Raw genomic sequence first — 12,449 nt, forward strand, 5'->3', positions numbered from 1 at the left:
TGACGTGGCAGCATACTGTGCCGTTGTGCATACAACACCGATTCAGATTCAGGGAGGGGCTCGGCGGCCGAGACTTTTGCGTCCAGTGGGAGGTTGCGACACGTCTTGCGCAGTATCTTGATCGAGATGCTATCCGGCGGGAGTCGGTGCGGCGAGGCATCGTCGCCGTCAAGGTCCTGCACCACATCCAAGAGGGGGCGCACCACCTGAAGCGAGTCGGTGAGCGCAGCGTACCCGGCTTGGCTGGAGAAAGAAAGATTGTTGACGTAGCTATCAAGAGTCACAGTGTTGGAGGTTTCTTCCCATAGCATCAGCGTCTGCAGCATCTGCGTCGACGAACTCAAGGACGTCGCCGCGTCACTTGGCCGTCGCTTCGAGAGGCGCTGGCGACGTCCCGCAGCGCCAATACTAGCGAGTAGACATCGACAAGTACACGCAACGCGGACGCCTCGCATCTTGGCATCGTTCAGCTCGGCATGGAGGCATGCGATTCCAGGCGGCGTCAACCCTGACGGCGATGGCGATGGCGTCAAGTGCCAACCACTGACAATGGTGCCCAAAACGGCCAAGTCATTGAGCTCGAGCGACGAATGCGCAGCGACCAGCTCATGTCAACGACAACGGACGAGTACGTTTTGACCTCCAGCGCGGCGGCCAGAACATACCTCGGTCGGGAGTGACGGACGCTGGATATGCATCGACGAGACCGCGAACGAGACCGCTTGCAATACCTGCTTCCAGCACCGAGAGGCCTTTTAGTACACATGGGGCTGGCGGTTACAAGCCAGAGTAGATCCGCAATGTACGTGGCGTTCGGAGAGAGCAGATGCCGTACAGCATGCCACGAGCAGCGCCGTGTTGCTGCCGACCGTGAATTTGACAACATACATGAGATATTCCGTCCTGAACGATTCTTGTTCACATCACGTCGTAGTTAAATGCACCATAATGATGCATCGGGTGGCGCGCGTAGCGCAGAGTTGCTTGTTGACATTTGCGGCCCAAGTATGGCATCGCAATCGCCCGCCGAGGGCGATTGCAGCTCGTACACGACAAACTCGGACGGCTCCGTTGATCGTGGGAGGTCTCCGTCGACATTCGTCAAGAGACTCAGACGCAGCCGCTCGGTGAGCTCTCCATCGCAGTAGCAGAGCAGAAAGCAGTCCGTCCCCCGCAAGCTAATCGTCGGAGAGCGCTTGAGTCGCGGGTTCGCCTCCATCGCTTCGTAGATGCTGCCACCGCGGGGTGGATACAGCGGCGTGAGACGCAGTGCCGCCGCAAGTCGCAAGAGAACCGCGCTCTTGAAGTTGTTGTACGTGCAGGCGCTATAATCGATATTGCGATGACGGCGCCGGCGGGCTACGCACAGCAAAACTTTGTTTGTCAAACTGACTGAACACAAAGGGCGAACCCGATACTAGCCCGTGGACTAGCGGCAAGTTGAGTGTGAAAAGCGTAAAGACAAAACACACGAGCGCGCCTTCGACCTCTTCGTTTTGGCGATCTGTTGGGACGAGGCAGTCGAACAACCACTGGTAGAAGCGGACAAATATTGTCACGTGACCGTTCAGATACGTCATGATGGGACCGCTGAGAGTCACGGCGATCGCTACAAGCGTTGGGTCGACTTCCGAAAAGCACTGTTCTTTCCTCCAGCGCTTGAGTACATACGAGACGAGGCAGAGGCCCCAGTACGCAAACCAGACCTACATCGCATATCTATCAAACTTAAGAGGCTAGGACCCGAGTACCGAGCGCGCGAGGTAGGTGATACCAAGCAGCAGAGACATGACGTTGGCGCTGGCCTGGACTTGCATCGTGGCTGTGCCAAAGCTCGTGCAACTCAACCAAATATCCAGGTAGTAGAGCGTAGCCACGATCGGATCCAGTAGCACAATCGCGGTTGGGTCGCCAAGGACGAGCTCATACGACCAGCTGCCCGACGGCATCTTGTTCCGGTGCCCACACCGGCGTACGAGCGATTCGAGCTGAGTGCAGTGCCGGTAGTAGTGCGCCCAGAGACGGTACCACACAAAAAGCGTCGTACATATGCGATAGATCAACATGAGCCAAACCACCAGCGGATGGCGCGCGGCTTCGTTGACAAAGTACAGCGTCGCCACACCCGATGACGCTGGTGGGTCAGAGATGGCGTCACCGGGCTCGAGCCAGAGACACGACCGGCCAAAGGTAAACGAGCACAAATGGTTTTGATAGCACGAGCCTTCGGGGTGTTGCAACGTCGTATTGGGAGCTGTGAGAATGCGGCAGAGCAGATCGATCTGCGATTTGGTGTAGTAAATAAGACCCGGCAGGCCCAAGAGATACACCGAGAGACACTAGTCAGTGTACATGGGCGGCTGCTGCAAGCGAAGCAACGACCGCGTCACTTGGGAATTGTTTATGTCATCCACCATGTAGAGAGTTCCCGTCGGCAGCGTCGCATTCGAGTAGCGTTGCTGGTGTCTTTCGAGATACGCCGTGTTGAACTCGGTGTAGTTGGCATACGTCTGGGGAGGACTGAGTGCACCTTGCCATGGAAGCGGCTCCGAGAGGTATGCAGCGAGCGGCTAGAGTACAGTATGCGTCCACAGGGGAGAAAGACTGCCACGAGCCTACCATGGAGGAGACGTTGCAGAGCGAGGCGAAGCTCACGAGGAAGCCAAGGCGGTGCCAACGCACGCCGTAGGTGCGCTTAGGTGCTTGGGCGTCGGCGACTTTGGCTCGTCGCATGACTCGAAGACGCTTCTGGTCGGAGAGGCAGCTGGCGGTACCAAATGACGATTTCTGCACTTTTGGCTATAAAAAGCTCTGGCATGTTGGACACAAGCTCTCTATATCAACATGCTTCAAGCTGTCGTGTCGGTCGCTTCTTTAGTCGGCACTTCGACTAAGCGCAAGTCGCACCAAGTGTATCTCTTATACTCGTCTACCCTTGCTTTTACGTTTGTTTGGACCGAGACGACGTTCGAAATGTACTATAGTCGACACGTTTCTACTAACTAGACCATTCTAATGCCCAACGGCAGCACTTAATGCATGCACCGTTGTCGTTGAAGCGTTCACGACGATCTTCCGGATAACAACTATGATATCCGGACATCCGGTTTCGCGGTGGTTTTATCGCGAAGATCCGAAGATGGACGGCGCCGTAGCCGCGAGCCCCGAGAAGCCGGCGCGGACCCGGTCCATGTCCTCGGACGAGACGACGGGCGCGTCCGAGGAAGACGTACGTAGCTCACGCGCAGGACGATGGCGCCTACTGCATGAGCTGCATGTAGTTCTACGACGCCCATGACGAGGAAGGGCAGTCGCCAAGGCGATCGGTCGTCGTGCCATGCCCACCGAGCAAGACAGGTAATCTTGCATCCACATCGATGGGCGCTGCGTGATCATGGCTCGTAGAGCTGCCGCCGATACCAGAGCAGCTACAGGAGAGCGCAGTCCGGCCAGAGGAGCCGCTGCCACCCGCCGCCAGCGACGCCATCGACGTCTTTGTCGTGCGCAACAAGGACACGGGCGAAGTCTACGACATCCGCGAGCTCGAGGCCCACCCTGTTGACTGCTACACGATGTTTCCGCAGAATTTCGAGCCGCCCGCCGACGACGAGTCCGAGGTCCTCGATCATCACCCTTGCACGGAGGCTCATGCGCATGGAGCAGCCGCACATACAGGAAGAGAAGGCCAAGACGTCCATCAAGGCGCGACTGCGCATGACCTTTAAGAAGAAGGACAAGCAGCCCAAGGCCAAAGCAAAGCCAATGGCCGGCGCCGTCCACGTACTTAGAATCCAGTACGCTGCTTGGGCGCATGGGATGATATGCGTTAGGGCGGGTCGTCGACCAAGGACAAGCGCGAGTTCAGTGCGCTCACCGTTGTGCAGACCATCACGTGCCACCATGGCACGATCTGGACGATGAAGTTTAGCCATGACGGCGCGCGGCTCGTGACTGGCGGCCAAGATGCCATTCTACGCGTTTGGAAGGTGCACGCGCTCGGCGGCGCCGACGCCGAGACCGCACCACGCGCTCTCTTCCTCGAGACGCCGGACCAGTCGTACCAAGTACGCGACGACTCGATACAAACCCCGGACAATGCCGTCGATGCTAGGGCCATTCGATGCCGATCGTCGATGTCTCGTGGAGCCGCAGCAACTTTATCTTGTCGGCGTCCATGGACAAGGTACACAGCATCATGAGGATGCAGCCTACCGCAACTGCGTAGACGGTGCGGCTCTGGCACATCTCCAAGGAAGAGTGTTTGCATGTGTTCCAGCACCCCGACAGCGTCCCAGCCGTGGACTTTCATCCGAAGGACGACCGGTTCTTCCTCTCCGGCTGCTTCGACAACAAGGCGCGGATCTGGAACATTCCCGACGGCTGCGTCGTCTCGTATGTGCAAGCGCCCGTCATGATCACGGCGGCGACGTTCCACCCGTCCGGGTCCCGCGTCATTGTCGGCCTTCTCCACGGCCAATGCATCTTGTACCAAGTCAACAACCACCAAGCGATGAACTACTACACGCAGATCGACTGCCGCAACGCTCGCGGCGCCACGCGAAAAGGGCGCAAGGTCACGGGCATCGAGTTCACACCCGAAGGCAAGTTCTTCCTCGTCACGACCAACGACTCGCGCATGCGGCTCTTCTCGGTCGACAATTACGCTCGCGTGTGCAAGTACAAGGGGCTGCGCAACGAATACCTCCAGATCAAGGGCCGCTTCAGGTCCGTCGCGCAAGGTTTCTGCATTGATACGACAAGTTCTCTCTAGTCAAGACGGGGACTATGTCATTTGCGGCTCAGAGAACGGCAACGTGTACATCTGGCACAAGGCCACGTCGAGTGCGCACAGCTCCAGTCTCCTTGGCAGCAAGCAAGATCGCAACCAGTCCTTCGAGTACTTCACCGGTACGTACTTTGACCAACGCAAGGCCGGGAAGCAGAGCGTGGTGTAGCGGTCGATGGGGCGAGTGGCGTCGTGACGGTCGCGCTCTTTGCCCCGGCGAGTACGTTTGCACTGGCGCCACTGCCGACGACCGACCACGACAATGTGCACGTCCAAGCCTGCACGGGGTACATGGTCACGGCCACGTACGACGGCGCGATCCGCGTCTTTACCCGCCTCTCGGACGCGTCGTAGAGTCAGACGTTGCAGCGTGGGTAGGAGAGAATAGGCAAATTTATTAAACATCTAAGTAAGTCATAATTTGGTCGGGCGACAAGGCAGTTTACTCTTCGTCGACGAGTTCCGAGAGCGACTCGTCGTCGTAGCTCGTGCCAATGGCCACCATGAGGTCCTTGACGTAGTTTTCAAGCTGCGTCTGCGTCGCGAGCGCCGCGTCGAGCACTTCCTGGTGCGAGGCCGGGATCGCCGTGCGCTGGGTACCCGGCATGACCACCTTGTTGGTGATGAGCGAGAGGCCGACCGTCTTCATGCCGCAGTGGCGGGCGACAATGACCTCGGGGACCGTCGACATGCCGACCGAGTCGCCGCCGACGAGGCGCAGGAGGCGGCACTCGGTGGGCGTCTCGTACGTCGGGCCCGAGACGAAGCAGTAGACGCCGTTGCGGCGCACCTTGTGCGTCATCTCGTGTTGCTTAGCCATGCGCCACGCGAGGTTCTGGAGCTTGACGTCGTACGCGTCCGAGAGCGGCGTGAAGCGCTCGCCAAAGCGGTCGTCGTTGGGGCCGACAAGCGGGTGCTTGCCCGCGAGGCCGGGCATGTTGAGGTGGTCGGCCATGATCATGACGTCGCCAACGTTGTATGTCTCGTTCAAGGCGCCGGCGGCGTTCGTGACGATGAGGAACTTGACGCCGAGGAGGCTCATGACGCGGATCGGGAGCGTCGTCTTGCGGATGTCGTGGCCTTCGTACGTGTGGAAGCGGCCGCGCATGCAGACGACCTGGACGCCCTCGATCTCGCCAAAGACGAGCTCGCCGGCGTGGCCGACGACCGTCGACTTGGGGAAGCGCGGGATGTCGTTGTAGTGGATCGTCACCGTGTTGGTAAGGCACTTGGAGAGCGAGCCGAGGCCCGAGCCGCAGACGACGAGGATCGACGGGCGGTACGTCGTGGCCTCCTTGAGGTAGTCGGCGATGACGTCGACGTCGTCCTTCTCGGCGACGAGCGTGGCCATGGTGGCAGCCTTGCCACCGGCGGCGAGGTGCTGGACGTGGGTCGGGGCGCGGTCTTGGGTCATGGTCGGATGAAGAGGAGCGTGGCCGGTTCCGCGGGAGTGCTGGACGTGAGCGGGAGGAGGAATGTTTTGAAGTGAGAAGCCGACCTTGCTCCCGGCGCTCGAAGGACCTCCTTGGTCGGCCATGCTCTGGGACACGTCGCGGCTGGTTTTGGTGAATGGGACAGTGGCTGCGTATACAAAGTTCAAGATGCTTTTGGGCCAGAGCTTGAACTTTGGCCCATACAAACCCCAAGTCGATCTTTTCGAATCTTTGGCCCGAGAAAGGCCGCTTGGGATTCCGAAATTTTGGGAATTGGCGCATTGCACGCACTGCAAAATTTGACTTTGTCGATGCGGATCGCGCTTCGGACAGCGAGAAAAGGTCGCTTCTTGGAGGTCGTGGAAGAGGAAGGCGACGGATGAGGTGGCAGAGCCAGCGACCACGTGGGTCGCGTCGCACCCCTTTGCCCGGATATCCTTGAAGACGATCTTTGCTCCGGACCGCCCGCTCGCATTGGCTCCGTGACTCACTTCAAGAATACCCAATGGCGTCTCAAGGAATCCAACACCTGTGGGTGCAGTCCACGGTAGGCGACAGCACCGCCATCCATCGCACGTTGCAGTTGCACGGCTATGTATTCGGCACTTCAACTTGCACTGGGATACGTCCGGCGACAGCTTTTGTCCGCGGGCAGCCGCGTCGTCGCTTCGCTTGATGCAGGAACGATCGTATATGCAGCTTTTGGACACCGTAACACGTCGTATATGACTCGGACGTTGCGACGGGTCTACGCCCGCACTAGAGAACCAGGTTGGTGCGCCAGACAAGGACATTTGCTGTCGCAGCCCCAACTGCAACTTGAAGTCTTGCTGTCGCCACGTGATAACGCAGGCGACACGTGCCTCGTGTTAATACAGCGCTGTCTCTGTCTCGGCGCGTCTCGGCGTCACCAGAGCGCCCAGCCCGACGCCGCGTGCCGCTTGTCTTCGATGAGCTTGAGCTCCGAGGGCGAGAACTTGAGTACGGTCGCGATCGCCTTCTCCATGTGCTCCTTGACCTAGTCGAGCTATAAGCGCCTTGATATGAAGGCGAGATCCTACCTCGGCGTGGTCGGTGCTCATGTACTTGACGACGATGTTCTTGAGGTACTCGTTGGTCGTCGGTGCGTGGGGCGACGTCTCAAAGCCGCTGAGGCTGTTGGAGCTGCTCATGCGTCGCAGGCCGGCCGACGAGAACGTCCCCGATGAGTTGGAGCGCGGTGCGTCCCTAGGCAGTACACATTGGCACGTCATACGGGGACGCGATCGGTACCCGAGCTGGCCCTTGGCGGCCTGCAGCTCTTTTTCCTTTTGGTCGACGACTTGCATGGCGCGCTTGCGGTAGAGCGCAAACTCGGTCTTGAGCTTAGCCACATCGTTGCCATCGAGGTCCTGTGCGAGCTGGAAGCTGGCGTCGCTCGACGAGAGCTTGGCTTCGAGGTCCGTCTTTTCTCGGAGCACCGCCTCGTACCTGCTCGGCGACGTCGCTGCCGGTTCGAGTGACAGAGAGCGTACCGTTCTCGCCACTCCATCGCGAGGACGGTCTCGCCCATGGTGCCGCTGAGCTTCTCGTGCTCGCGCTGGAGCTTGGCGTACTTTTCACTCCACTCGCTTTCCTACATCAGATCTGATAGCCGGGTGGTTGCGATTGTGCGACTGGTACCTTTTCTTCGGCCATCGTCTGGAGCTGGACGAGCCGGCGCACTTGCAGCCGCGCTGCCTGGAGCTCGTTCTGGACGTCCGTGCCCGAGAGCTGCTCTTGCTGCCGTGCCAGCGTCGATGCGCTCATCTACTCACGAGTCAAAACGAAGGGTCGGCGGATCGAGCCTCGATGACCTTGCGGATTTCCGCGTCCTTTTGTTTCCTTGTAATCTCTACACCGAGATGCATGAGGGAGATGCGGGGCGCGGCTCGTACCGGCCCGCACGCGGTATCGGCGAAACTCTTCCTGGACTCGCTCGAGCTCTTCGCTCAGTTCTTGCTTCTACAAGCGCTGTATCGAAACGTGCATGTATCCCTCCCCGTACCATTTCTTGGATCTCGGGCGGTGGCAGCGACAGCTCGGGCAGCCGAAGGGGCTCGCCGCTCGTCTTGCGAATGTAGTCGTGGAGCTCGTCGTCGGAGCGGAAGGCGACCCAGTCGCACTCGGGCGGCTTCACGTCGTCGTCCAAGTCGTTGTCGCTAGCGTACTCGACAAGACACCAGAGCAGCGTCGGGCCCATCGGCATTGCCTGCTTGACCTTTTGCAGAATACGCCGAGGCTCCCGCTTCGCAGTCGTGGCCGCGTCCGGCGCCTTCTTCTCGGCGGCCTTGAGATCGAGCACTTGCTGCTGGAGCGCTTCGCACGCGGCCTTCTTGTTCTCGAGGCTGCGCTTGGCACCGACCATGATGCGCTTCATCTTGGAGTTCTCTTCCTCGACCGCGTGCATCGCATGCTTCTGCTGCGCGATGAGCGTCTCGAGGCGCACGCAGCGGTCCTTGTAGGCCTTGACAGCCGCCACCAGGGTCTCCGTGCTCATGGCCTCGGCGCCCGTCGGGCCTGCCACCGCCCCGGTCTCGGCCTCGTCGGACGACATGGCTTGCAAATTGCGCGACCCCCACGCCCAACCTCCCATATATCATATTTAGGAACTGTCAAAACCGATATACGCAGAAGATGCATGGGATATTGGACCTCTCAGAACTGATATTGACAACCAACTGGTTTGGCGCCAGATCCCCTGCGTCTGAAACGGAGCCCTTGACCACCGCAGTAGTTTGCTGCGCTGACTGTACGCGGTGCTGCGCGCTAACCTAAAGCGCATAATCGTCACCAAAAGCACCGCTCTGGCGCATGTAGCCCAGCTGCATGCTGTCAAGGGAGCTCAGAATGTCCTATTTCCCCAGAGTGCTGTATACACTCGAGCAACGTCACCTTCACATCCCGCTAGAGTGTTGAAGGACTGCGCCATGACTAGCAGGTCGATGGATCAATCAAGTTCAGAAGTGCTCTTTCCTTCAAGATCACGTTACCTCCTCAAATAAAACGAGTCCTAAGGGGAGTCCTAAGGTGGTTCAAGACACAAATGCGATGGCAATCCGAGTCAAATCACGATCAAAGGACGTGGCACATGAGCCTTCCAAGCCAAAGATGAGCATCGTCCACTGATTGTCGCGTACTAGTAATACCAGTGAGAACCGCGAGACGTGGCGCGACCCACGTACTTGTGGATTTCAGAGCACCACGCAGCTCAGTTCTTGGTTGTTGAAATGTTGTTGAAATGAGTTATTACGCAGCTCAGTTCTTGGTCAGCCGTTGTAGACCGATCGAGGGCATTGATTGATGTACCGTCAACGTGGCGTAGGGCGTGCAGCAGACACCGTCTCGAAGCTAAGGCCGCGCGTATGCATGACCGATACCAAGGGACTGGCTCCGACTCCTACCTTGGTGGCAAACTAGATTCAATTTTTCTTATGGCACTTCAATGCCAAACGCTCGGGCTGCTTCTTGAACATTTGCACACTGCGTCCTTAAGGGCCGTAGTATGTTGGTGCTATTTCGACAACAAGCTTCTCGAGGCCGAAACTACGCCCACGTCCCACGTCCAATGCATATTCTTATGCTATAAGATAGCAGCCTACTCGAACGCTCGACATACGACTGGAGGCGGTATTCGTGGAGTAGCTAACGTTAGGATTGCTGTCAGGATCCAGCCTCGAAGAGTTGGCACTCGAAAAATAAGCGCGCGTGATTGGTCCGAAGGTAGCCAATCCGATGCGTGTATCGGGTGCTTTGGCCACCAATCAATCGCAGGCGGTTGGTGGACCATCGACTCGATATATCTCCATGGGCCGACGCGGACGACAGAGCGCCAAGACGGGCGATGGCGGGGCCGAGCGCCGGCTCGCCAAGAAGCTCGAGGAGCAGCGCAAGGGCAAGCAGATGGGCGCCAAGCCCCGCAAGGATGACCTCGTCTTCCTCGACGACCCGTCCGAGGACGAGCTCGAAGAAGCCAACTCGGAGAGCGACGATGGCATGGGCGACGAGGAAGAGGTCATGCAGCTGCATGCGAGCAGCGACGACGACGACGACGACGATGATGAAGAAGACGTCGATGGCGACGAAGAACTTCTTGAAGAGCGCGACGAGATCGAGAGCGACGGCGAAGACTACACGGAGGAGAAGGAGCGCATCGCCAAGATGGCGGACCAGTGGGGCTCGTCCAAGAATGCCTTCTACTCGGCGGATACGGCCGACTACGAAGGCTTCTCGGACCAGGAAGAAGCCGCGCGCGACGAAGAAGAAGCGGCGCTCGAGCTCCAGCGCAAGCAGGCCGAGATGATGGACGAAGACGACTTTGTGGTCGACGCCAACGACGCAGCCGAGGACGATGCCGACGAAGAAACGCGTGTCGGCGACGAGCTCGCCGACATCCCGCTCTACGGCGAAGAACCCGTCGAGAAGGTGACCAAGGATTTCTCCAAGATGACCAAGAAGCAAAAGCTTGCGCTCGTGCAAGAGTACGCCGCTTGACCTCGATTCCGGGTCTTATTTGCATCTGATAGAACGTCGCCGGAGCTGCTCGGCCTTCTCGAAGAGCTCAAGGCGTGCATGGAAGTGCTCTCGACGTCGATCGAGCCGGCGCGCGAGAAGCTCACGCAGTGGGCCGAGACCAAGTCAGCGCCCAAGTACGCGGCCGGCCTCGAATACATCCAGATGAAGGAGACGCTTCTGCTCAACTACACGATGAACATCAGCTTTTACCTCCAGCTCAAGGCGGCCGGCAAGACTGTCCAGGACCACCCGGTGCTGCAGCACATTCTGCAGATGCGCGCCAAGCTGAACGCACTCGAAGCCGTCGACGAAGGGCTCGAGGGCCAGCTCGACGAGCTCCTTACGACCGAGATCCCGGTCGACGAGACGACCAACGATGACGACGACGACGACGATGGTCTTGGCGACTACTTCAAGGGCGACGCCGCCCCCGAGACGACGGCGCCGACGACGAAGGAGTCCAAGAAGGAATCCAAGAAGGCGTCCAAAAAGCGCAAGATGGACGACGACGACGAGATCGACGAAGACGCCGACGCGTTCTACGCGTCGGTGGCCGCGACCAAGACCAAGCACAAGAACCTCAAGGAAGCCTTCTTCTCGCACGAGCCGACGTACTACCCGGAAGCCGAGGACGACGAGGACGATGAGGACAAGAAGCGCGGTGCGACGTACCAGATGATCAAGAACCGCGGCTTGACGGCGCACAAGAGCAAGGTGAACCGCAACCCGCGCGTCAAGAAGCGCCTCCAGTACGAGAAGGCGCTCGTGCGACGAAAAGGCCAAGTGCGCGACGTGCGCGTTGGCGAGGCCGCGCGCTACGGCGGCGAACTCACGGGTATCAAGGCCAACATCACAAGAAGTCGCAAGCTCCGATCGTAAGCGCCCCGCTGCTATCAACCAACACGCTGTATTTGCCATGTCTTCTCGTCCGTGCCAGTGATGGCCATGTAGTCGTGCAGGCGAATGACCCATTGAGTGGACGATGGAGAGCATCATAGTCGTGGATGAACAACATGGAGGTTCATCGGATTACAGGTTACGGGCAGCCATTGTAGGCAGGCACGAACGTTCGAGCGCATCGTCTTTACTGGTCCTTCGGGGCGACCGGGGGTTCCCACAAGCGCCATTCTACATCATGGCCATGAGCGTTCTCCAGCGGTGGTTGTTGGTAATGTGTGGCGTCGTACCGGCGTACTTGGGGATCAAGAACAGCTCGTCCTCGGCCTGCTCTATTAATTCCTCGACCTGGCCGCAGTTGACAGTCTTCTCGACAATGTTTTCCTACGCCCATGCATGAGCATTCCGCAAGGTGCTGGCAGCGTTGGCGTCGTACATCGGTGTTGTCCGTCACGACCTTGAGGCGAAAGTTGGTGATCTGCTCCACCGACGTGCGGTAGTGGCACTCGGGCAAGTGCGTCTACGTCGCCGCCATGAGCAAGTTGCCTCTCGGTAGCCTCGTCGTCGTACCGCGGTCGCCTTGAGCGTCTCGCCGTAGAGGTGGATGAGGTCGCTGCGCCAGTTCGGGTTCACCTTGAGGCCCACGAGGCCCGTCGTCGTCTTCTGGACGGCCATGCCAAGGACGCGGGTCGCACGGAACATCGTCGCTGCCGAGTATTTGAGTCACTCCCAACCACCACACAAACCGGCGTTTTCGACTAAGTGCGCCGGACTTTTCTCTCGTCAACCGTACTTAAATC

General features: G+C 58.9%; 6 protein-coding genes across 6 annotated transcripts; 2 read left to right on the forward strand and 4 right to left on the reverse strand.

The window, feature by feature from the left end:
- Positions 1-896: 896 nt before the first annotated feature.
- Positions 897-2,733, reverse strand: SDRG_10271 (hypothetical protein; the record flags this gene model as incomplete). Its single annotated transcript, XM_008616254.1, has 5 exons — positions 897-1,359; positions 1,412-1,706; positions 1,752-2,339; positions 2,415-2,570; positions 2,620-2,733. The coding sequence occupies 5 exons, from the start codon at positions 2,731-2,733 to the stop codon at positions 935-937; spliced, it is 1,578 nt and encodes a 525-aa protein (XP_008614476.1). The 3' UTR covers positions 897-934.
- A 406-nt stretch (positions 2,734-3,139) lies between these two features.
- SDRG_10272 (hypothetical protein) lies at positions 3,140-5,180 on the forward strand (the record flags this gene model as incomplete). Its single annotated transcript, XM_008616255.1, has 9 exons — positions 3,140-3,229; positions 3,282-3,357; positions 3,406-3,617; positions 3,664-3,780; positions 3,831-4,064; positions 4,112-4,183; positions 4,226-4,725; positions 4,772-4,908; positions 4,956-5,180. 9 exons carry the CDS (start codon positions 3,140-3,142, stop codon positions 5,138-5,140), a joined length of 1,623 nt encoding a protein of 540 aa, XP_008614477.1. The 3' UTR covers positions 5,141-5,180.
- A 48-nt stretch (positions 5,181-5,228) lies between these two features.
- Positions 5,229-6,323, reverse strand: SDRG_10273 (purine-nucleoside phosphorylase; the record flags this gene model as incomplete). The annotated part of the gene is made up of 1 exon (XM_008616256.1): positions 5,229-6,323. One exon carries the CDS (start codon positions 6,321-6,323, stop codon positions 5,229-5,231), a length of 1,095 nt encoding a protein of 364 aa, XP_008614478.1.
- A 481-nt stretch (positions 6,324-6,804) lies between these two features.
- SDRG_10274 (hypothetical protein) lies at positions 6,805-8,820 on the reverse strand. Its single transcript, XM_008616257.1, has 8 exons — positions 8,246-8,820; positions 8,136-8,202; positions 8,055-8,092; positions 7,882-8,007; positions 7,734-7,834; positions 7,492-7,689; positions 7,281-7,446; positions 6,805-7,237 (listed from the first exon to the last, which is right to left on the reverse strand). The coding sequence occupies exons 1-8, from the start codon at positions 8,792-8,794 to the stop codon at positions 7,127-7,129; spliced, it is 1,356 nt and encodes a 451-aa protein (XP_008614479.1). The 5' UTR covers positions 8,795-8,820; the 3' UTR covers positions 6,805-7,126.
- A 1,191-nt stretch (positions 8,821-10,011) lies between these two features.
- SDRG_10275 (hypothetical protein) lies at positions 10,012-11,673 on the forward strand. The gene is made up of 2 exons (XM_008616258.1): positions 10,012-10,718; positions 10,764-11,673. Exons 1-2 carry the CDS (start codon positions 10,045-10,047, stop codon positions 11,629-11,631), a joined length of 1,542 nt encoding a protein of 513 aa, XP_008614480.1. The 5' UTR covers positions 10,012-10,044; the 3' UTR covers positions 11,632-11,673.
- Positions 11,642-12,418, reverse strand: SDRG_10276 (hypothetical protein). Its single transcript, XM_008616259.1, has 4 exons — positions 12,220-12,418; positions 12,086-12,169; positions 11,940-12,033; positions 11,642-11,880 (listed from the first exon to the last, which is right to left on the reverse strand). The coding sequence occupies exons 1-4, from the start codon at positions 12,349-12,351 to the stop codon at positions 11,837-11,839; spliced, it is 354 nt and encodes a 117-aa protein (XP_008614481.1). The 5' UTR covers positions 12,352-12,418; the 3' UTR covers positions 11,642-11,836.
- Between the last annotated feature and the right edge of the window lie 31 nt (positions 12,419-12,449).

Source organism: Saprolegnia diclina (genome assembly GCF_000281045.1).
Source record: "Saprolegnia diclina VS20 unplaced genomic scaffold supercont1.34, whole genome shotgun sequence".
In the NCBI taxonomy this organism is placed as follows: domain Eukaryota; phylum Oomycota; class Saprolegniomycetes; order Saprolegniales; family Saprolegniaceae; genus Saprolegnia; species Saprolegnia diclina.